The 24,724-nt window shown below is 43.5% G+C and overlaps 1 protein-coding gene across 2 annotated transcripts in view; it reads left to right on the forward strand.

Annotated features, from left to right (window-relative positions):
* The window catches only part of CALCRL (calcitonin receptor like receptor), a 163,743-nt gene that overhangs the window by 51,353 nt on the left and 87,666 nt on the right, over positions 1 to 24,724 (forward strand). The window contains exons 2-3 of one of the 2 annotated variants that reach the window (XM_069733876.1): positions 10,114 to 10,153; positions 11,044 to 11,134. In XM_069733876.1, coding sequence (XP_069589977.1) covers positions 11,084 to 11,134 — 51 coding nt within the window. In that variant the 5' untranslated portion in view covers positions 10,114 to 10,153; positions 11,044 to 11,083. The remainder of the gene's footprint in view (positions 1 to 10,113; positions 10,154 to 11,043; positions 11,135 to 24,724) is intronic. The other variant, XM_069733875.1, reaches the window with a different exon arrangement.

The following is a 24,724-nucleotide window of genomic DNA, read 5'->3' on the forward strand; positions in this document are numbered from 1 at the left end:
TCCACAACATGGGCAAGACCAAAGAGCTTTAGAAGGATGTCAGGGACAAGTTCATAGACCTGCACAAAGCTGGAATGGCCTACAAAACCATAAGTAAGACGCTGGGTGAGAAGGAGACAACTATTGGTGCAATAGTAAGAAAATGACAGAAATACAAAATGACTGTCAATCGACATCTATCTTGGGCACCATGCAAAATCTCACCTCGTGGGGTATCCTTGAATATGGGGAAGGTGAGAGATTAGCCTAAAACTACACAGGGGTAACTTGTTAATGATCTCAAAGCAACTGGGACCACAGTCACCAAGAAAACCATTGGTAACACATTACGCTGTAAATGTGTCATGAGGCAGAAATAGGAAAACAGGAGATGAGGAATCTGGGCCCCTGAACTGCTCCTCAGGCTAGGGGAAGCCCTGTCTTTCCTTAACTTGGGGGTACCCTTGAAGGTAGGGAGGCCCAAGTCACCGACCTGTCCCTGTCTCCTGTTAAACCCTGTACTAAACCCCCAACCCCCACCCCAGGGGGTGAACAGAGAAAACAGCACCACAAAGTAAATAAACAGGAATAAGCAATATACGAGTGAGGGGAACACGATACCAAAAGGTGTATGCACAAACTACAAAATAACAAAACTCAGAACTTAGCTTGTGCACGCCACTGCAGACTCCACAACAAAGATAGTACAGCAACTGAGCTCCAAACACCAGACTTGGCTGACACCAGGAAACTGTTACTGCGAGGTTGGTCTCCTGAAAGGAACTGTATAACCAACAGTCAGCTGAAGCACCAGGTGACCTTATAAAGGATGGTGGGAGTGGTCACAAACATCAGCTGACCCAGCAGCAATGCAATGCAATAACACCAGAGGCCACCAGGGGGAGAAAACTGCATTAAACCCCAATGACCAGAAAAGGAAAAAAGGTTTAAATCTGAGGGAAACCGGATATGCCACAAATCCAAACATGGATCGTGGCAAAATGTTTAAAATCCTGCAGTGCCCGCTAGGTTCCCCTGCTCAAGAGGGCACATGTGCAGGCCCTTCTGAAGTTTGCCATTGAACACCTGGATGATTCTGTGAGTGATTGGGAGAAGGTGCTGTCATATGAGACAAAAATTGAGGTCTTTGGCATTAACTCGACTCGACGTGTTTGGAAAAAGAGAAATGCTGCCTATAACCCAAAGAACACCGTCCCCTCTGTCAAGCATGGAGGTAGAAACATTGTTTTGGGGATGTTTTTCTGCTAAGGGCACCGGACTACTTCACTGCATCAATGGAAGAATGTATGCAGCCATGTACCTTAAAATCCTGAGTGACAACCTCCTTCCCTACACCAGGACATTAAAAATGGGTCGTGGCTGGGTCTTCCAGCAAGACAATGACCCAAAACATACAGCCAAGGCAAGAAAGGAGTGGCTTAAGGTTATGGCGTGGCCTAGCCAGTCTCCAGACCGTAATCCCATAGAAAACTTATGGAGCTCCAAGTGACAGTTTCAAAATTTTAATGATTTACAGATGATCTGTAAAGAGGAGTGGACCAAAATTCCTTCTGAGATGCACAAACTTCATCATCAACTACAAAAAAAAGTCTGACTGCTGTGCTTGCCAACAATGGTTTTGCCGCCAAGTATTAAGACTTGTTTGCCTGAGGGATCAAATACTTATTTCTCACTGAAAATTGCAAAAACATTTACATTACCGTTCAAAAGTTTAGGGTCCCCCAGACAATTTCGTGTTTTCCATGAAAACGTATACTTTTATTAATCAAATGAGTTGCCAAATGAATTTAAAATCTAGTCCAGACATTGACAAGGTTCAAAAATTTTTATTTTTATTTGAAATAATTTCTCCTTCAAACTTTGCTTTCGTCAAAGAATGCTCCCTTTGCAGCAATTACAGCATTGCAGACCTTTGGCATTCTAGCAGTTAACTTACTGAGGTAATCTGAAGAAATTTCACCCCATTCTTCCAGAATCCCCTCCCACAAGTTGGTTTGGCTTTATGGGTACTTTCTGCATGCCATATGGTCAAGCTGCTCCCTTAACAGCTCAATGGGCTTGAGATCTCGTGACTGTGCTGGCCACTCCATTCCAGATAGAATACCAGATGCCTGCTTCTTCCCTAAATAGCTCTTGCATAATTTGGAGGTGTGTTTTGGGTCATTGTCCTGTTGTAGGATGAAATCAAGCGCTGTCCACAGGGTATGGCATGGCGGTGCAAAATGGAGTGATAGCATTCCTTGTTCAATATCTCTTTTACATAGTACAAATCTCCCACTTTCCCAGCATCAAAGCACCAAATTCTCTCTCGCTTTTGCTCTCTCTCTTTTTACTATTGATGCTGCCTATGCAGCATCAATAGTAACAAGATATAATGTTAGAAATAAAAAAAATAAAAAAAATCCCAATATTCTTACCTTCCGGCTTCCCGCACAGCGTTACTGATGCTCCCGGCAGCTAGCGTTCCCATGGATGCATTGAGAAATGACGCGATAACGTCTTGGTCTCATGAGCCTGCTACGTCATCAGAGGTCATTGCACACAAGGCATTACTGGGAACGCCAGCTGCCGGGAGCATCACAAGCATCAGTAACTCTCCGCGGGACGCCGGAAGGTAAGAATATTGGGATTTTTTTTATTATTTTTAACCTGGTTTTTGTCGTGTATGCGTTTTAGCAGCAGAAAACCGCTGCGAAGACGCTTACACAACAGGTGCACATAGCCTTGACGGGTCCGTCAGAGAAACTGGCCGAGTGCACCCGTTTTTTACAATCTGCACAGGATCCGTCATTTCAACATTTTGACGGATCCTGTGCAGATTGTAAAAACGGTAGTGTGAAAGAGGCCTTATACAGCAAACACAAAGTACCATAAGAACACTGGAGTGATGGTTGTTGGAAATGGGCCTCTATACACCTATGAAGATATTGCCTTACAAACCAGACGTTTGCAGGTAGAATAGTCATTTACCACATTAACAATGTTTAGAGTGTATTTCTGAATCATTTAATGTTAGCTTCATTGGAAAAAACTGTGCTTTTCTTTCAAAAATAAGGAAATGTCTAAGTATGTAGGGGATCATACTGTGTATATGAAGCTATATGAGGGCTCAAAGTACACAGGGGGCTATGGGAGGGGGCTTATGCTGGATATAGGGAGGCTTTGTCAGGGCTCATACTGTATGATTGAGGCTTTGTGGGGGCTCATGCTGTATATAGGCAGACTGTGTGGGAGCTCATGCTGTTTTTATGGAGGCTGTGTGGGGGCTCATACTATGTATACAGGCTTTGTAGGGGCTCATGCTGTATATAGGGAGGCTGTGTTTGGACTCATGCTGTATATAAGGGGTTGCGTGGGGGTCTCATGCTGTATATGGATGTCAGCATATTTAATTCTGTTCAATATTAAGTGATAATATAAATGTAAAATAATTTATAATTGTAATTAATATTTTAATATGAATACTGAGCATAATTTATTTGACCCTATTGGTTCGGCCCTCCACAACAGTCACGGTTTCTCATGTCAAACAAATAAGGCAGCACCCTGTAGTGTCACAGCTTGCAAACATGAAATATGAAAACTGAATTGCTTAACTGCACTAGAAATATGAAAGATTGAGAAAGTGTAGCGCATAAATTGGCCAATTCATGTGTACCTGGCAGCCACGTTAAGGCGTTTCTCGTTGTCGGGGCCTATTGCTAATCCTCTCTTAGACAGTCTACATCTCTCTGGGAACCTAATGTGAATCCTCTTCAGACTAAAATCTATATCTGTATGGAGGGGTAGGGTCCTGCTGCAGTTAAAAATGGCTGAGACCAAGGGGCGGAGTGCTCAGTCATAAGACTAATACAAATATAAAAAACTGACCGTCACATCAAAACATGAATAACGTCTGAAAAGGTGCTTACCTAGAGTAGAGAATTGGCCAATTTATGCGCTAAGCTTTCTCAATTTTTCATATTTCTAGTGCAGTAATTCAATTTTTATATTTCATGTTTGCATGCTATAGCGCTACAGAGTGCTGCTGCCTTATTTGTTTGATTGTTTTTGAGTTGGTAACTCTAGGTAAGCACCTGTTCAGACGTTATTCATGTGTCCCCCCGGGAAAGTGTAATTGCTCATACCTGTTCTAGTTGCATCAGCCACATTGAACTAAGCTGTGCAGACATTGCCATTTGCAAGTTTTCATCAACTTGAGTACTGGAGAAGTATCTGTGCAAAATTGTGCATAAATGACTGGCACCGAGATCCATTTTGTTCTATGGTTTTGCCAAGCATGACTTTTTTAACGTCTTTCTATCATATAGATAGTGCTGTTAAAGATCTGCTTTCCTGTAATGGTCGGAGTGCTTTTCTTTTTTTCTGTGCCGTTGTAGCCATTTTTAAACTATCTCAGTTTAACCTGTTCTTATCATAGTACGATCAGCTGCTTAAAGGGAATCTGTCAGATTACATAGCAAAAACTTGCTGAGTACACTATGATTTAGGGGTGAAAACACTGAACAATGTGCCACATGAGTGGCGCTGTGGTGTTATTTACTTAGACTGGAGGTTTAATCACCTTGTGATTAACATTGCTGTGACTAGCTGGTGACAGGAGCCCTGGTCCAACTCCGCCCCTTCTGTAATAAGCAGCTCACTTTCTATAGAGAGCCTTGTGTGGGCGGGGTTAGTTTTCTTACCTCTGCACTGTTAAATCTAAAAACGCTGATTCTGTCAGAACAGCTACACCCAGTAAGCTAAGTGATACATCATTGGATTCAGCTTTTCTTTGCCTATGTTATGCTGGTCTCAGATGAGGTAGCAAATAGCTGCTGACAGGTTCCCTTTAGAGCAGGGGTGGGTAATTAATTTTCCTGAGGGTCCACATGAGAGACCATGAATGTTTTCACCCCCATATTCGCCCCATAGAATCCCCATGTTCACCCCCATAGAATCCCCATGTTCACCCTCATTGAATCCTCATGTTCACCCCCATAGAATCCCCATGTTCACCCCCATAGAATCCCCATGTCCACCCCCATAGAATCCCCATGTTCACCCCCATAGAATCCCCATGTTCACCCCCATAGAATCCCCATGTTCACCCCCATAGAATCCCCATGTTCACCCCCATAGAATCCCCATGTTCACCCCCATAGAATCCCCATGTTCACCCCCATAGAATCCCCATGTTCACCCCCATAGAATCCCCATGTTCACCCCCATAGAATCCCCATGTTCACCCCCATAGAATCCCCATGTTCACCCCCATAGAATCCCCATGTTCACCCCCATAGAATCCCCATGTTCACCCCCATAGAATCCCCATGTTTACTCCATAGAATCCCCATGTTCACTCCATAGAATCCCCATATTCACCCCCATTGTATCCCCATGTTCACCACCGTAGAATGCCAATGTTCACCCCCATAGAATCCCCATGTTCACCCCCATAGAATCCCCATGTTCACCCCCATGTTTACTCCATAGAATCCCCATGTTCACCCCCATGTTCACCCCCATAGAATCCCCATGTTCACCCCCATAGAATCCCCATGTTTACTCCATAGAATCCCCATGTTCACTCCATAGAATCCCCATATTCACCCCCATTGTATCCCCATGTTCACCACCGTAGAATGCCAATGTTCACCCCCATAGAATCCCCATGTTCACCCCCATAGAATCCCCATGTTCACCCCCATAGAATCCCCATGTTCACCCCCATAGAATCCCCATGTTCACCCCCATAGAATCCCCATGTTCACCCCCATAGAATCCCCATGTTCACCCCCATGTTCACCCCCATAGAATCCCCATGTTCACCCCCATAGAATCCCCATGTTTACTCCATAGAATCCCCATGTTCACTCCATAGAATCCCCATATTCACCCCCATTGTATCCCCATGTTCACCACCGTAGAATGCCAATGTTCACCCCCATAGAATCCCCATGTTCACCCCCATAGAATCCCCATGTTCACCCCCATAGAATCCCCATGTTCACCCCCATAGAATCCCCATGTTCACCCCCATAGAATCCCCATGTTCACCCCCATGTTCACCCCCATAGAATCCCCATGTTCACCCCCATAGAATCCCCATGTTCACTCCATAGAATCCCCATATTCACCCCCATTGTATCCCCATGTTCACCACCGTAGAATGCCAATGTTCACCCCCATAGAATCCCCATGTTCACCCCCATAGAATCCCCATGTTCACCCCCATAGAATCCCCATGTTCACCCCCATAGAATCCCCATGTTCACCCCCATAGAATCCCCATGTTCACCCCCATAGAATCCCCATGTTCACCCCCATAGAATCCCCATGTTCACCCCCATGTTCACCCCCATAGAATCCCCATGTTCACCCCCATAGAATCCCCATGTTTACTCCATAGAATCCCCATGTTCACTCCATAGAATCCCCATATTCACCCCCATTGTATCCCCATGTTCACCACCGTAGAATGCCAATGTTCACCCCCATAGAATCCCCATGTTCACCCCCATAGAATCCCCATGTTCACCCCCATGTTTACTCCATAGAATCCCCATGTTCACCCCCATGTTCACCCCCATAGAATCCCCATGTTCACCCCCATAGAATCCCCATGTTTACTCCATAGAATCCCCATGTTCACTCCATAGAATCCCCATATTCACCCCCATTGTATCCCCATGTTCACCACCGTAGAATGCCAATGTTCACCCCCATAGAATCCCCATGTTCACCCCCATAGAATCCCCATGTTCACCCCCATAGAATCCCCATGTTCACCCCCATAGAATCCCCATGTTCACCCCCATAGAATCCCCATGTTCACCCCCATAGAATCCCCATGTTCACCCCCATGTTCACCCCCATAGAATCCCCATGTTCACCCCCATAGAATCCCCATGTTCACCCCCATAGAATCCCCATGTTCACCCCCATGTTCACCCCCATAGAATCCCCATGTTCACCCCCATAGAATCCCCATGTTTACTCCATAGAATCCCCATGTTTACTCCATAGAATCCCCATGTTCACCCCCATAGAATCCCCATGTTTACTCCATAGAATCCCCATGTTTACTCCATAGAATCCCCATGTTCACTCCATAGAATCCCCATATTCACCCCCATTGTATCCCCATGTTCACCACCGTAGAATGCCAATGTTCACCCCCATAGAATCCCCATGTTCACTCCATAGAATCCCCATGTTCACCCCCATAGAATCCCCATGTTCACTCCATAGAATCCCCATATTCACCCCCATTGTATCCCCATGTTCACCACTGTAGAATGCCAATGTTCACCCCCATAGAATCCCCATGTTCACCCCATAGAATCCCCATGTTCACCCCCATAGAATCCCCATGTTCACTCCATAGAATCCCCATATTCACCCCCATTGTATCCCCATGTTCACCACTGTAGAATGCCAATGTTCACCCCCATAGAATCCCCATGTTCACCCCATAGAATCCCCATGTTCACCCCCATAGAATCCCCATGTTCACTCCATAGAATCTCCATATTCACCCCCATTGTATCCCCATGTTCACCACTGTAGAATGCCAATGTTCACCCCCATAGAATCCCCATGTTCACCCCATAGAATCCCTATGTTCATGCACATGAAAAAAACCCACCACATACTCACCTCGGTCCTGTTCCCAGGTGTCCTGCTTCTGTTGCTGTCTCCGATGCACTGACTCTCTGGCGGTATACAGGTGACGCGATGACATGACATCATCACGTCAGCTGTTTCACACGCTGATTTGTGGAGGAAGTTGCCGGAGGCCCCTCCTCCACCAATGCTGACTGCGGGAGACAGCGAGCGGGCGGGCACGGTGCAGCCGACGGACCTCAGGCTTTCAGTCCCACGGCTGTCTCGGTCCACAGACCGGACTGAGACAGCCAGAGGGCCGGATGTGGCCCGCGGACCACACTTTGCCCAGGTCTGCTTTAGAGGGATTTTCTGGGACTATTTTATATTTTTTCTTTATGGGGCTAAGAACTTACAGGCAGGTAGTTGCTAACTAACTACCTGCCTGTTCTGCTCGCTGCTGATCTCTACATGTTCAGAGTGGACACGGACTGCTCCTGCTGGCGATTCTGCTGCTTTTGATGTTGTTACATCGACAGAACAGCATCTTCTCTTCCACTCTGCTCTGTTGACGGGACTGTCGACGTCATACTGATTGACAGCTAGCTTCCCTCTGCCTAACTGTGAAGCCGGCTGACAATCAGCATGACATTGGCAGTAACGCCCCGTAAACAGAACAGACTGGAAGAGGAAGAGCTGCTCTGTTGATGTGAAGCAGCAGAATCGCTGACCGGAGCTTCTGTGATCGCTAAGTGATGATGCTAGACAGAACAGGCATGTAGTTAGCAACTACCTGTCTGTAAATTCTTAGGCCCATAAGAATAAATAGCCCAGATAATCCATTTAACGGATTGTAATGAGGAATAGCATTATACAGTGGCATGTAAAAATTTGGGCACCCCTGGTCAAATATACTATTATTTTGAACAGTTAATAAAGTAGAAGATGAAATGATCTCTTAAAGGCCTAAAGTTAAATGTAACACATTCCCTTTGTTTTGTTTTTTTGGCCCCAAAAATGCCACTGTATGGCCATTATATAAGTTATATCTTGCATTTTCATCAGTTTCCCCCTGCACTATAAGCATCAGCAGTTTCTTCTTATGCCTTTCTGCTTTTGTATACCTACAGTTTCTCTCTCCTCCATTCTCTAGTTTTCTAGGCAGCAAATGTGATAGTGTGCCCATTATTTTTGGCAGATTTGAGTATTCTGTGAGTGATTGAACAATGCAGGAGTCAAAAAGTGAAAAAAAGTTTTATGTACTACAGCAGACAGAGATACAAAGGTCTATTTGTTATCCTATTTCTGCAGTTTTTATAATTATCTTACATGGGACCCTATTGTGTTATGCCTGGCTTCATGTGCATAAAAAATGACACCTTTTCGAATTCTATAATTTATGTTTATTTATGCCAGAAATGGAAATATTTTCTGACTTATGTAGATACAGGCATGGCAAAAAGTGTTGGCACCTGTGAAACTGTTCCAGAAAATGCATCGGTACTTCTTCCAGAAAATCATTGCCGCTACACATGTTTTGTTATAAACGTGTTTACTATTTTTGTGTGTATTGGACCAACACGGAAAAATAGAGGAAAAAAATTCAAATTGGACTTAAATTCACACAAAACCCGAAAAATGGGTCAGACTAGATTGTTGGCACCTTCAGCTTAATATTTGGTTGCAGATCCTTTGGAATAAATAACTCCAATCACTTCCTATAACCATCAATAAGCTTCTGACACCTCTTAACTGGAATTTTGGACCACTCTCCTTTTGCAAACTCCTCTAAGTCTCTCATATTTGAAAGTGCTTTCTCCAAACAGCAGTTTTAAGATCTCTCCACAGGTGTTCAATGGGTTTAGATCCGGACTCATTTCTGGCCACTTCCGAACTCAACAGCGCTTTGCTTCAATCCATTTCTATGAGCTTCTTGAAGGATGCAATCCCAGCTTTCTAACGCTGGCCACTAAATTGCAACCCAACATCTGCCTGTGTCAGAGGCAGTAATACAACTCCAAAACATATTTTAACCTCCACCATATTTCACTTTAGGTACTGTGTTCTTTTCCCTGTATGCCTCATTCTATTTTGGTTAAAGGGAACCTGTCACCTGAATTTGGCGGGACCGGTTTTCGGTCATATGGGCGGAGTTTTCGGGTGTTTGATTCACCCTTTCCTTACCCGCTGGCTGCATGCTGGCCGCAGTATTGGATTGAAGTTCATTCTATGTCCTCCGTAGTACACGCCTGCGCAAGGAAAGATTGCCTCGTGCAGGCATGTATTATGGAGGACAGAGAATGAACTTCAATCCAATATTGCAGCCAGCATGCAGCCAGCGGGTAAGGAAAGGGTGAATCACACACCCGAAAACCCCGCCCCTATGGCTGAAGATTGTTCCCTCCAAATTCAGGTGACAGTCCCTTTAAGACCTCAGACAGTTCTCTTCTCCTTTTTCTATGGTTAGTGTGACACACAGACAATGCAAATACTGAGTCTACTTCTCCCCTTTTTATCTGGTTTCAGGTGTGATTTTCATATTGCCCAAACCTGTTACTTGCCACAGGTGAGTTTGAACAAGCATCACATGCTTCTTAAAAAAAAAAAAGTTGCTAATTTGGAAAGGTGTCAACAATTTTGTCTGGTCCATTTTGGGGATTTTGTGAGAAATTTGTTTGCCTTTTTTCTCTTTTTTTTGTGTTGTTCCAAATTCCAATACATACTAAGGAAATAAGCCTGTGTATAACAAAATATATGTAATTGCTATAATTTTCTAGGAGAAATACTTAATTTTCTGGAACAATTCAAGGGTGCCAACACTTTCGGCCATGATCATATGTGCATAGCATTGCAACAGCTGATTATTTCAGTTCCCTATCATGGTGAGAGATTTGGTTGTTAGTGTGACAGTCTGATCCTGCAGATGGTGCTGTGTGTTGTGATCAAGGTCAACATGAAAGTTACTGGGCCTCTGGCACAGGGATCATACCATTAGCCTCACAATACGTATGCGAAGGGTTAACATTGCATTGAACTATTTTGTGAGACATAATTGTCATTTTCATTAAAGGTGTTCTTTAGTGAAAACAAGTTGTCACCTATCCACAACTTATTGATCGGTGGGCTTCCAACCACTGGCATCCCCATCGATCGTTAGACCAGGCAACTTTTACCTGTGTTAGAAAGAAGCGTCAAGCGCAAGCTGACCGCCGCTCCATTCATTATCTATGGGGCTGCCGGGCACCGTTGCTTAATTCTTAATGGAGATTAACAGACCCTGTTCTGCTGATCCTTGAGGGTCCAGCAGTCAGATCCCATGATCCAAAGGTCATCACTCATCCTATGGCTAGGTGATGACTTGTTTTCGCAGGAGCATCTCTCTATATTAATGAATACTCATTTAAGCAATTTTTTATACATTTTTTTAATTCAAACTTTCATCTTTTGATGTTGCAGATAATTTAAGAAGAGCCGACTCCTCCGAGATCTCTCAGCAATGGGGAAATATCTTCTTGTAATTCACATGTTACTTGCTATTGTAACAACTGTAAGTATGATTGTGTAGTATAATATGACATGCTTCAGCAGTCTTAGTAATTTACATTACCTTTTTATATATTGATATTAGAATACATTTAAACACATTTTGTGGCTGATTTTGATAGAAAATTTTCTAAATTTCAGCACATTTAGCCACAAATTGTCATGTTCAGTTTTAGACATGTACGTTATGATTTTCATGCTGACGCAAGGAGACTTCTAGACCATGCAATGCTCCTCCAGCAATTTAGATAGGCAAATAGCCTCTACAGAAAGGAAGAACTTGTAATCTAGCACCACCTATTGGATGTAGCCATTTTAAAACTCAATATTGACCTTTTAACGAGCCTTGCAACGTGACCCCTTCCACCAGTCCTCTTCCTCTCTGAAGCCGTTATTTACACGTTTAAATTACGGTAGCAGGGGAGCATTGCATGGCTGATTCTCCTTACTGCTGCTTGGAACTCTCAATAAGGAGAAATTTTACCCCTTTGATTCTCTCAGATTAGTCTCACCCAGCCAAATTAAATCTACTGCTTTGCACTGTTGAGGGTCAAAAGCCCTAACTCCTGTGTCTGCGCATAGCGTGTCTGGTTTGGCTTCACATCCTAAGTCATACATTCATTAAAAGGTTGAGATTTACTTTTAGGATTGCTACATCCAATAGGTGGTACTAGGGAGGTTGTTCCAAACATCGTGGAGAACTAAACAACCAATCTTCTGTAGATGTAGGCCGGAGAAAAGGCTTTTATCTCTTCAAGTAATCTCACACAGACTCAATGATGTTGATCAGGGCTCCGTTGGGCCATATCAACACCTCCAGGACTCCTTGTTTTATTTATGGTAAAATTAATTTGTCCAATTACTTTTGAGCCCATGAAATGAGAAAGCTTTGTTGAAAAATGGTTGCAATTCATAAACATTTCACAGAATATTTTTGTTCAACCCTTTGACTAAACCTGAAAGTTAACACTTCAATTAGATCTTTTATTTTAAACAAAAAATAGTGGTATCACAAAGATTCGATCAATGTCCAAATATTTTTGGACCAAACTGTATATACAGTAGGTGAAATAAGTATTGAACACGTCACCATTTTTCTAAGTAAATATATTTCTAAAGGTGCTGTTGACATGAAATTCTCACCAGATGTCGGTAACAACCCATCCAGTCCACACAGGCAAAAAAATTGAAACCATATATATCCATAAATTAAATAATGTGTTAAATTGATGGTGGCGCATGCACTGCTTAGGTGTGATTTTCGCTCATTCTTCCACATAAACACTCTGGAAATAGGAGGGGACACCAAGCGCAATAGTGTCTTATCCGAGGGAGGAAAATAATGTTAGGTGAAAGAGGGAACTACTCACCTGGTTGTGTTGTATTAACCCACAATGAAGGATTCAAAATGGCTCAGCTGGTGCTGCACCCACAGTATGCCATTCCCATTATCATGTTCTGGAAAAGTTGTGGGCTCAGCGCCGGAGCCCACACCAAAGAGGGGGAGACGCCCTATGACTGATATATCCGTGATTGAGCGTTAAGGGGTTGATTGCTGATGTTCAATACTCGTTTCACCCACTGTATATATATTGTAGCCCGGTAGGCTAGGGTTAAATCCTAGCTCTGAAGGTTCTGATTAGATCACCTGGCTGGCCCTGCATATATCCTGGCTAGCTGTTCTCCTCAGTCAGTCAGTTCAGGGAAGCTGACCAGAGTGGATTTGTGTTGGTGCTAAAGAGAGAGACAGGCCAGATTATCTCTCTGAGAAGAGACTGCACAGGCTGTGCGCTCCAAACCACAAGTATAACTGTTTGCTATGGATGATAGCTGTTTTGTTTGGGGCTATCTCAGCCATGTATGAGTAGCCAGGGTCTCTTCTGTTTAGATAGCACTTGGACAAGGCTAGGATCCTATACCTTTGTACTGATGAGAGGCAATACCCCGAAACACCGTATTTGCAAATTGAGATTTTGGTTTGGCTTTTATCCTGTCATATAGCAAGGCTCATTAAGAGGTTGATAGTGACTTTTAGAATTGCTGCTCCCAATAGATGTCACTATAGCGTTCTAGTCCTCTTCATCTCTGAAGAGGCAATTTGGACAATGCAAGGGATTTATGTTTATGATTTTGTTTTTTTGTGATTGACAACCTGTGGAAAACAATAAAAAGCGCACATTTGGACCAAAACTGCATTGCCTGTGTGAACACTACCTACAGTCTATATACATAACTCACAAAAAGATAGGGATATTTGGCTTTTGGGCGAAATTTATAGAAAACTTAAAAAGTTCACACCACAGTCATATATTATCATGAACGTAGCGTATTTAACCCCTTTCTGACGTCGGACAGGATAGTACGTCCGACTTCAGAAGCCCCGCTTTGAGGTGGACTCCTACGGTGAGCCCACCTCAAAGCTGTGACATGTCAGCTGTTTTCAACAGTTGACATGTGCCCGCAATAGGCGCGGGCAGAATCGGAGCTAGTTAAATGCCGCTGTCAAAATGACAGCGGCATTTAACGCACACTTCCGGCCATCGGGCCGGAAATACGCGCACCGCTGACCCCCGTCACGTGATCCTTGAGACCTCTATGGTTGTTGATGCCGGATTGCTATGAGCACCACCCTGTGTTCGGCGCTCATAGCAATGCAGTAATTCTGCTACATAGGGGCGATCTGAGCATCGCGTCTATGTAGCAGACCAGATCAAGTTATAGCAGCTTCTAGCCTCCCATGAAGACTATTGAAGCATGCCAAAAGTTTAAAAAAATATGATTAAAAATATGAAAAAAATAAAAAAGCATAAAAGTTCAAATCACCCCCCTTTTGCCCCATTCAAAGTAAAACAATAAAAATAAAATCAAACATACACATATTTGGTATCGCCGCGTTCAGACTCTCCCGATCTTTCAATAAAAAAAAGGATTAACCTGATCGCTAAACGGCGTAGCGAGAAAAAAAAATCAAAACGCCAGAATTACGTTTTTTGGTCGCCGCTACATTGCATTAAATTGCAATAACGGGCAATCAAAAGATCGTATCTGCACAAAAATGGTATCATTAAAAACGTCAGCTTAGCCCCCAAAAATAAGCCCTCATCCAACCCGAGAATGCGAAAAATGCAAAAGCAAAAAAAGCGTCGGTCATGAAGGGGTTAAGTACACGCATGCAATGGTGATTTCATCATCTCAAACAACTTATTGAAACAAAAGCCAACAACAGTGGTGGGCATAGCCATGGAGTCATTAAGCCAAACCTCCGACTGACTCCTCAAATCCCTGACTCCGACTCCCTCATACATGGCTCATTTTTAAGTGGTACATTTACTGTAGTAAAATGGTGCCATCAGTCTTTAAAGGGAACCTGTCACCCCGTTTTTTGAGATTGAGCTATAAATACTGTTAAATAGGGCCTGCGCTGTGCGTTACTATAGTGTATGTAGTGTACCCCGATTCCCCATGTATGCTGAGAAATACATTACCAAAGTCGCCGTTTTCGCCTGTCAATCAGGCTGGTCTGGTCAGGTGGGCGTGTTCACAGCGCTCTTTTCTTCCCCAGCTTTCCGTTGGTGGCGTAGTGGTGTGCGCATGTCCAGAGTTCCGACTTCCCTGCGCCCACGTGAAGACACAGCGCGCGATCTGCGCTGTAATCCCTTGCATCGGTGGGGGCGGCCATCTTCCTGTGGCCGCGCGTGCGCAGATGGAGTGCTCTGCTGCACGGGGCTTCAGGAAAATGGCCGCGGGCAGCCGCGCGTGCGCATTAGAGATCGCGGCGGCCATTTTCCCAAAGCCGAGATGCAAACTCGGCTTTGGGAAAATGGCCGCCGCGATCTCTAATGCGCACGCGCGGCTGCCCGCGGCCATTTTCCTGAAGCCCCGTGCAGCAGAGTACTCCATCTGCGCACGCGCGGCCACAGGAAGATGGCCGCCCCCACCGATGCAAGGGATTACAGCGCAGATCGCGCGCTGTGTCTTCACGTGGGCGCAGGGAAGTCGGAACTCTGGACATGCGCACACCACTACGCCACCAACGGAAAGCTGGGGAAGAAAAGAGCGCTGTGAACACGCCCACCTGACCAGACCAGCCTGATTGACAGGCGAAAACGGCGACTTTGGTAATGTATTTCTCAGCATACATGAGGAATCAGGGTACACTACATACACTATAGTAACACACAGCGCAGGCCCTATTTAACAGTATTTATAGCTCAATCTCAAAAAATGGGGTGACAGGTTCCCTTTAAATCAGTTATGACCAAGGGCTACGGCCAGAAACAAGTCAGATGGGCACTATTTATTAAATTGTCTGGACATTTTGTTTTTAATAATTAGCCAATGGATCATTTTTCTCCCTTTTTTCCTGTAATTTTCTAATACTTCTCTTTCAAGAGAATCACCAAGTTTGCAGGCAATTTCTCCATTAAGAGCTGTAAAAGCTGGTCGTGCAAATAATGATAATGGTACACTGTATTTCATGACAAGCTCTGTGCGCTGTCTTTTAAACATATCTGATGCCATTGTCACAGAATCTTTGTCACACAATATCTTGTAACTGAGGTTGGAGACGCTCTTTTTCCTTCTCCTTTGCATGGTGGGAAGTTCTGGGCACTAGTTTATCGGTGACGCTGTGATATTTCTCAGTCACAGCTTTTGAAAACTTCTGGGTGTAGGCTTTGTAAATGTATTTTTAGATTGGAAGCTCTCGTAGAAGCATTTTTATCACTGTCTGGAGTATGCACTGATTTTTAGTTCACAGCATTTGTTTTAATCTCTCATACACTGATACACAAAATATTTTTTATCTTTAGTTAATGTGAAATGCTCAAACAAAGCTGACTTCATAGGAAGCCTCTTGGGTATTTTTTAATCATACAAAGTTGCTCTCAAAATAATTTAGTCTTATAAAAATAAGGGAATCATGTTTAATTTTAGATATAAATAAAACTACAGATGATGACATATTAAAAGTTTGTAATGTATGTTATTAGATAGCTTTACTCTGATCTCTCAGTCTCTCAGGCGTTTCTCAGGGTACAGCGCAGGAAATTTTTCACATCATGATGCTTCACAGTCTATGAAGTGCGGATGAGGGAGGGAGCAAGGTTGTGCTGAATCATACCCCAGAAAGAAACTGAAACTGCTAGCAGAGCTAATAACATGAAGAGCATCAGATCAACTAACCTCTCCAAACAAGAGCTCAGAGGAAAAGCAAATAAAGATGTGAAGCATACATATCAACCATACACTGGATTTTTGATTTATGCACAGTTTATTAAAAGTTTATATATGCTTTAAGAAGTACTTGTCTTAATCCTGTATATCCCCCTAGCAGTTCTTGAGATGAATACAGGGCTGCAGGCATTCCTCATCAGTGCCTTTTTGCTGTGATCTGCAGAGAAGCTTTACTACTGAGCAGGTACATAAAGTGCAGCAAAGATTCATCTCAACTTAAAGCTGAGATCCTTAGATCAGGAATAGAACAGACATTTATAGGACATTTCATAACTTTCACAAATTCTTATGAAAAAAATATTTAGCACATACTCCATTTAAATACTGTACCCAATTTATTATGTATTTTAGGAGTCTGAGTCAGTTCATTTTAAACCGACTCCACAAAAATGGACACCGTCTCTGACTCCATGATTCCGACTCCGACTCCACAGCCTTGGTGGTGGGTATACGCCCCCCTAAAAATGTCACTCTCTCAATAACTTGTAATTTGGCCTTGAGCATCAATTACAGCTTGACAATGAAATCTCATGCTGTTCACAAGTAGAGTTATTGTCTGTTGAGGCATCGAACCCCACTCTTCTTGAAGGGCGTCCCTCAGGTCCTAGAGGTTCTGAGGTACAGCATTATGAGCCTTTATACAGCAACTCAGCTGATCCCGTAGATTTTTTTTAAATTGGATTCCGTTCTGGAGAAAGCACATTCCACTTCATTTGAGGTACCCCAGTCTCCGGCAGCTGTTCCCTAATGATGCAACCTTGATGAGCTGAAGCATTGTTGTCAATGAAGATGAAATTAGACCTGTTTTTTTTTCATGCAGAAGTGCAATAAGTGGATTAATTATGTTATTAAAGTAGTAGAGGCTTGTCACTGTACCATTCACAAAGTTTAGGACAGTTCTGCATTGACTAGACAAACCTGCCCACACTGTAACACCACCAAAACCAAAGACTCATCTGATGACAAGAGTTGCTGTTGCATAGTGCTCTCCTTGATGTCTCCAACATCATTGATGGTCATAATTCTTGCTCAGCATGAATAGACTTTCATCAGTGAACAGCACTGAGGCCCACTGGTCTCTCATCCAGCGTAGATGCTCCTTGGCCATAGTGGTGTGTTCAGGTACCCTTGTATGTCATCTAGCACGCAGACCACATTGATGTAAATGGTTTTGAATGGTCTGATGTGACACTGGGGTGCCTCTCACATCCTTTAAATATGTCTGGAGTTGTGTGGAGCTCATCATCCGGTTCCGAAGGTCATTGTTCACAATGAAGCGGTCATAAGTGTGAGATGTGGCCAAAGCACGTCCAATTCAGTGCCTTTCTGTGTCTATTAACGTCCCTCTGTATTTCTGTTGCAACCTGCTGATGACACTCTAAGGTCAGTGGTCACTTCTGTCTGAGAACATCTCTCTTGAAGCCTCACAATGGTGAGGTATTGTTGATCAATTGTTAGGTGTTGTCTTAGTTAATGATTTCAAAATATGAACAGCATAATGTGAAGGACTGTTTAATACTAATTATAATTGAACGCATAACCTTATTTTTTATACACCATAATCAGTAAGGCTAGGTTCACATTAGCGTTTCTGTGCACAGTGTATCATCTGCATGCACAAACGCATGTAAACTCATGTTTGCGCAGAATTTTTTATCCGCATGATCATATGCATGACAGCAAAAAAGCACTGCGTGTGCATGTGTTTGTATGTGTTTTTGCATGCGTTTGCGTTGTTTATGCGCATGCGTTCAATAGGACAATGCTTTTCCAGGAGAATTTCCTTGATACAAGACACACACACCATGGGCGTGTCTCATGGGATTTCTATATATACACACTTCACAGTTGAAATCCTCATCTTTTGATGCTGTATCCTGCTGCAAGATGGATCTAAGCGTGGAGAGCTTCAATCTGAATCTGGATTTTTCATTGAAATTGGCCTTTGCTTTTGTTATGGCTTGTGAGTAAGAAAGGAGAAGAGAAAGATGGAGAAGACGTCGTCGTCGCTATTGGCAACACCCCATTGTTGAAGTCTGAGAGAGCCGTGGATCCTACCACTCATTGTACACCGAGCTTCATGAAAGCGCACAAAATTTTTTGAGTACACGAGAATGTCGCAACAGAGCTTCCAAGAATTGCTGTTACATGCCCGAGGATCCATTACCAGGCAGGACACACAGAGCAATTCCTGCTGAGGAACATCTGTTGGTGACCGGAAGGTATGTAATTTTGACAAAGAAATATTTTTCCGGCTTTTTTTTTTTATTCCCTTTTTCTTTTCCACAGATTCCTGGCTAACGGAGAGACCTTAAGATGTGTTGTAGACACCTGCCGTGCATTGTGTGTCTTTCTGTGCGCAGAATTCCTCCCCCAACCCGTAATTGAACTCTGGCTGAAAAATGCCAACCTCATAAAACCATACTTGAGTCAGGACTTAATTCACACAAAAAGGATTTTCAACTACTGACTGACAAGGGCACAAAGAACTGTGGAGTGTGCCTTTGGTTTGCTGGCAGCTAAATGGCACATTTTGGGTACAGCTATCAATCTTAAAATTGAGACAATTGATGAGTTTGTGAAAGCGTGTGTTGTTCTGCATAATTTTATCCTGTTAAAAGAGCGACCCCCACTTTCGAACTTGAGGAACCTATTAATACCATATTGCAGGATTACCAAGCTCACCCTATGAGGGCTACAGTGGAAGTTGCCCAAATGATGGATAAATTGGCTGCCACTTTGTTTCTGATATTGAACGTGTGGCATGGTAAGATGAAATGGTTTAAGCTGTAAGTCAAATATACCTGTAATGTTATGTACCTGTAATGTTTGCTTAAATGTTTCCTTAAATGGAAAATCCACAATGGATGTCGGCTGAGTCCAATCATGGATGGCTTGGACCTTAACAGGATCCATCTCGACAGTAGAAGGGGAAAAGATGAACCCCAAAAATGAAACCTTCTGCACACCAAAGAGACACTTTGATCCCTTCACAAACAAAGAATTAGCACGCAGGACCTGAAAAACCGTTCTGACCTGCTTCACATGAGACTCCCAATCATCCGAGAAGATCAAAATGTCATCCAAGTACACAATCAGGAATTTATCCAGGTACTCTCGGAAGATGTCATGCATAAAGGACTGAAACACTGATGGAGCATTGGCAAGTCCGAATGGCATTACTAGATACTCAAAATGACCCTCGGGCGTATTAAATGCAGTTTTCCATTCATCGCCTCGCTTAATTCGCACAAGATTATACGCACCACGAAGATCTATCTTGGTGAACCAACTAGCCCCCTTAATCCGAGCAAACAAATCAGATAACAACGGCAAGGGGTACTGAAATTTAACCGTGATCTTATTTAGAAGGCGGTAATCTATACAAGGTCTCAGCGAACCATCCTTCTTGGCTACAAAAAAGAACCCTGCTCCTAATGGCGACGATGACGGGCGAATATGCCCCTTCTCCAGGGACTCCTTCACATAACTGCGCATAGCGGCGTGCTCAGGCACAGATAAATTAAACAATCGGCCTTTTGGGAACTTACTACCAGGAATCAAATTGATAGCACAATCACAATCCCTATGCGGAGGTAGGGCATCGGACTTGGGCTCATCAAATACATCCCAGTAATCAGACAAGAACTCTGGAACCTCAGAAGGGGTGGATGACGAAATTGACAGAAATGGAACATCACCATGTTTATTCTTGGCCAAAGGCGTAGCATTAATTCCTCTCAATGGAATAGGACACTGCAAGGGCTCCAAGAAAAACCCACAACGCTTAGCATACTCCAAGTCCATCAAATTCAGGGCAGCGCCTGAATCCACAAATGCCATGACAGAATACGATGACAAAGAGCAGATCAAGGTAACGGACAGAAGAAATTTTGACTGTACTGTACCAATGGTGGCAAACCTAGCGAACCGCTTAGGACAATCAGAGATAGCATGAGTGGAATCACCACAGTAGAAACACAGCCCATTCAGACGTCTGTGATCTTGCCGTTCAACTCTGGTCAAAGTCCTATCGCACTGCATAGGCTCAGGTTTAAGCTCAGGTAATACCGCCAAATGGTGCACAGATTTACGCTCACGCAAGCGTCGACCAATCTGAATGGCCAAAGACATAGACTCATTCAAACCAGCAGGCATAGGAAATCCCACCATGACATCCTTAAGGGCTTCAGAGAGACCCTTTCTGAACATAGCTGCCAGCGCAGATTCATTCCATAGAGTGAGCACGGACCACTTTCTAAATTTCTGACAATATAACTCTATCTCATCCTGACCCTGACAAAGAGCCAGCAAATTTTTTTCTGCCTGATCCACTGAATTAGGTTCATCGTACAGCAATCCGAGCGCCAGGAAAAACGCATCGATATTACTTAATGCAGGATCTCCTGGCGCAAGAGAAAATGCCCAGTCCTGAGGGTCGCCACACAAAAAAAGAAATGGTGATCAAAACCTGTTGAACTGGATCACCAGAGGAGCGAGGTTTCAAGGCCAGAAATAGTTTACAATTATTTTTGAAACTCAGAAACTTAGTTCTATCTCCAAAAAACAAATCAGGAATAGGAATTCTTGGTTCCAACATAGCTTTCTGATCAATAGTGTCTTGAATCTTTTGTACTCTTGCCGAGAGCTGATCCACACATGAAGACAGACTTCTTATGTCCATTGCTACACCTGTGTCCTGAACCACCCAAATGTCTAGGGGAAAACAAAGGCAAAACACAGTGCAGAGAAAAAAAAATGGTCTCAGAACTTCTTTTTTCCCTCTATTGAGAATCATTAGTACTTTGGCTTCCTGTACTGTTATGATTAGGTAATTCAGTACCACAATGGACATGGAGGTCAGAGCACATACAGTGATCTGACAATAACCCAAAAACATAGAACGAGCTCTGAGACGTGGGAACTCTGTTGACCGCAATCCCTGATCCTCTCCAACAAACACTAGAGGCAGCCGTGGATTGCGCCTAACGCTCCCTATGCAACTCGGCACAGCCTGAGAAACTAGCTAGCCTGAAGATAGAAAATAAGCCTACCTTGCCTCAGAGAAATACCCCAAAGGAAAAGGCAGCCTCCCACATATAATGACTGTGAGTAAAGATGAAAAGACAAACGTAGAGATGAAATAGATTTAGCAAAGTGAGGCCCGACTTTCTGAACAGAGCGAGGATAGGAAAGGTAACTTTGCGGTCAACACAAAACCCTAAAAACCACGCAGAGGGGCAAAAAGACCCTCCGTACCGAACTAACGGCACGGAGGTACACCCTCTGCGTCCCAGAGCTTCCAGCAAACAAATAGATAAGCTGGACAGAAGAAAAGCAAACAAAATAGCAAAGGAAAACTTAGCTATGCAGAGCAGCAGGCCACAGGAACGATCCAGGAGGAAAACAAGTCCAATACTGGAACATTGACAGGAAGCCAGGATCAAAGCACTAGGTGGAGTTAAGTAGAGCAGCACCTAACGACCTCACCACATCACCTGAGGGAGGAAACTCAGAAGCCGCAGTACCACTTCCCTCCACCAACGGAAGCTCACAGAGAGAATCAGCCGAAGTACCACTTGTGACCACAGGAGGGAGCTCTGCCACAGAATTCACAACAGAAAATGTTTAAGAACATCCTAAATAGGCACTGTATGCGGTTTATACCTTGTGGGAATAAAAGGACTAGAAATGGGAAAAACCCAATGTGGCTAAACAAAGAAGTAAGACAGGCAATTAACAGTAAAAAGAAAGCATTTGCACTACTAAAGCAGGATGGCACCATTGAAGCTCTAAAAAACTATAGGGAGAAAAATACTTTATCTAAAAAACTAATTAAAGCTGCCAAAAAGGAAACAGAGAAGCACATTGCTAAGGAGAGTAAAACTAATCCCAAACTGTTCTTCAACTATATCAATAGTAAAAGAATAAAAACTGAAAATGTAGGCCCCTTAAAAAATAGTGAGGAAAGAATGGTTGTAGATGATGAGGAAAAAGCTAACATATTAAACACCTTCTTCTCCACGGTATTCACTGGGGAAAATGAAATGCTAGGTGAAATCCCAAGAAACAATGAAAACCCTATATTAAGGGTCACCAATCTAACCCAAGAAGAGGTGCGAAACCGGCTAAATAAGATCAAAATAGATAAATCTCCGGGTCCGGATGGCATACACCCATGAGTACTAAGAGAACTAAGTAATGTAATAGATAAACCATTATTTCTTATTTTTAGGGACTCTATAGCGACGGGGTCTGTTCCGCAGGACTGGCGCATAGCAAATGTGGTGCCAATATTCAAAAAGGGCTCTAAAAGTGAGCCTGGAAATTATAGGCCAGTAAGCCTAACCTCTATTGTTGGTAAAATATTTGAAGGGTTTCTGAGGGATGTTATTCTGGATTATCTCAATGAGAATAACTGTTTAACTCCATATCAGCATGGGTTTATGAGAAATCGCTCCTGTCAAACCAATCTAATCAGTTTTTATGAAGAGGTAAGCTATAGGCTGGACAACGGTGAGTCATTGGACGTGGTATATCTCGATTTTTCCAAAGCGTTTGATACCGTGCCGCACAAGAGGTTGGTACACAAAATGAGAATGCTTGGTTTGGGGGAAAATGTGTGTAAATGGGTTAGTAACTGGCTTAGTGATAGAAAGCAGAGGGTGGTTATAAATGGTATAGTCTCTAACTGGGTCGCTGTGATCAGTGGGGTACCGCAGGGGTCGGTATTGGGACCTGTTCTCTTCAACATATTCATTAATGATCTGGTAGAAGGTTTACACAGTAAAATATCGATATTTGCAGATGATACAAAACTATGTAAAGCAGTTAATACAAGAGAAGATAGTATTCTGCTACAGATGGATCTGGATAGGTTGGAAACTTGGGCTGAAAGGTGGCAGATGAGGTTTAACAATGATAAATGTAAGGTTATACACATGGGAAGAAGGAATCAATATCACCATTACACACTGAACGGGAAACCACTGGGTAAATCTGACAGGAAGAAGGACTTGGGGATCCTAGTTAATGATAAACTTACCTGGAGCAGCCAGTGCCAGGCAGCAGCTGCCAAGGCAAACAGGATCATGGGGTGCATTAAAAGAGGTCTGGATACACATGATGAGAGCATTATACTGCCTCTGTACAAATCCCTAGTTAGACCGCACATGGAGTACTGTGTCCAGTTTTGGGCACCGGTGCTCAGGAAGGATATAATGGAACTAGAGAGAGTACAAAGGAGGGCAACAAAATTAATAAAGGGGATGGGAGAACTACAATACCCAGATAGATTAGCGAAATTAGGATTATTTAGTCTAGAAAAAAGACGACTGAGGGGCGATCTAATAACCATGTATAAGTATATAATAGGACAATACAAATATCTCGCTGAGGATATGTTTATACCAAGCAAGGTGACGGGCACAAGGGGGCATTCTTTGCGTCTGGAGGAGAGAAGGTTTTTCCACCAACATAGAAGAGGATTCTTTACTGTTAGGGCAGTGAGAATCTGGAATTGCTTGTCTGAGGAGGTGGTGATGGCGAACTCAGTCGAGGGGTTCAAGAGAGGCCTGGATGTCTTCCTGGAGCAGAACAATATTGTATCATACAATTATTAGGTTCTGTAGAAGGACGTAAATCTGGGGATTTATTATGATGGAATATTGGCTGAACTGGATGGACAAATGTCTTTTTTCGGCCTTATTAACTATGTTACTTTGTTACTATGTTAATAATAAAACACCTCTAGTGAAACACCCGTTACAAGTTACCTCAACAATACAATGCACACGTGTGTGTTTGCGGCGCATAAAGAGACAAAGAAAACACAGTAAATGTGCAAACAAAAGCAAATTTTTTATTGAACAATAAAATCACTAACTAGCTTTGGGGTATGTCAGAGGGTAAAATATTGTGGACGTGGGGGGTGTGGAGCTGGGATGAGGGGAGCTGGGATGACCCAAGGGGTTCCAGGGGAAGGGCCTATAAAATGCTTGGGGTCTGGGAGGTCATGGATGGGAGTAGACACATTAGGAGTGGAATCGTGGAAATGGAGAGACACATTGGAAGGGAGAAACAAATTAGAAAACAGACACATTGGGAGGTGAGGGTGGTGGTGGTTGGACAGTTTTGGGGCGACATTCGGTGCTCCTAGTCTTCCTCTTCTGGCAGTGCTGAGCAGAGCTGGTACTGGGCATCTGTATCCTGCTTTTTTTCCTTGGGTGTGTGGGAGTGATGGCTTGAGGCTGGCGTGCTGCAGGACTCGGCATGGTGGTGGCTTGAGGCTGGCATGCTGCAGGACTCTGAATGGTGGTGGCTTGAGGCTGGCGTGCTGCAGGACTCTGCATGGTGGTGG

The sequence above is a fragment of the Ranitomeya imitator genome, chromosome 7, assembly GCF_032444005.1.
Source record: "Ranitomeya imitator isolate aRanImi1 chromosome 7, aRanImi1.pri, whole genome shotgun sequence".
Lineage (NCBI taxonomy): Eukaryota > Metazoa > Chordata > Amphibia > Anura > Dendrobatidae > Ranitomeya > Ranitomeya imitator.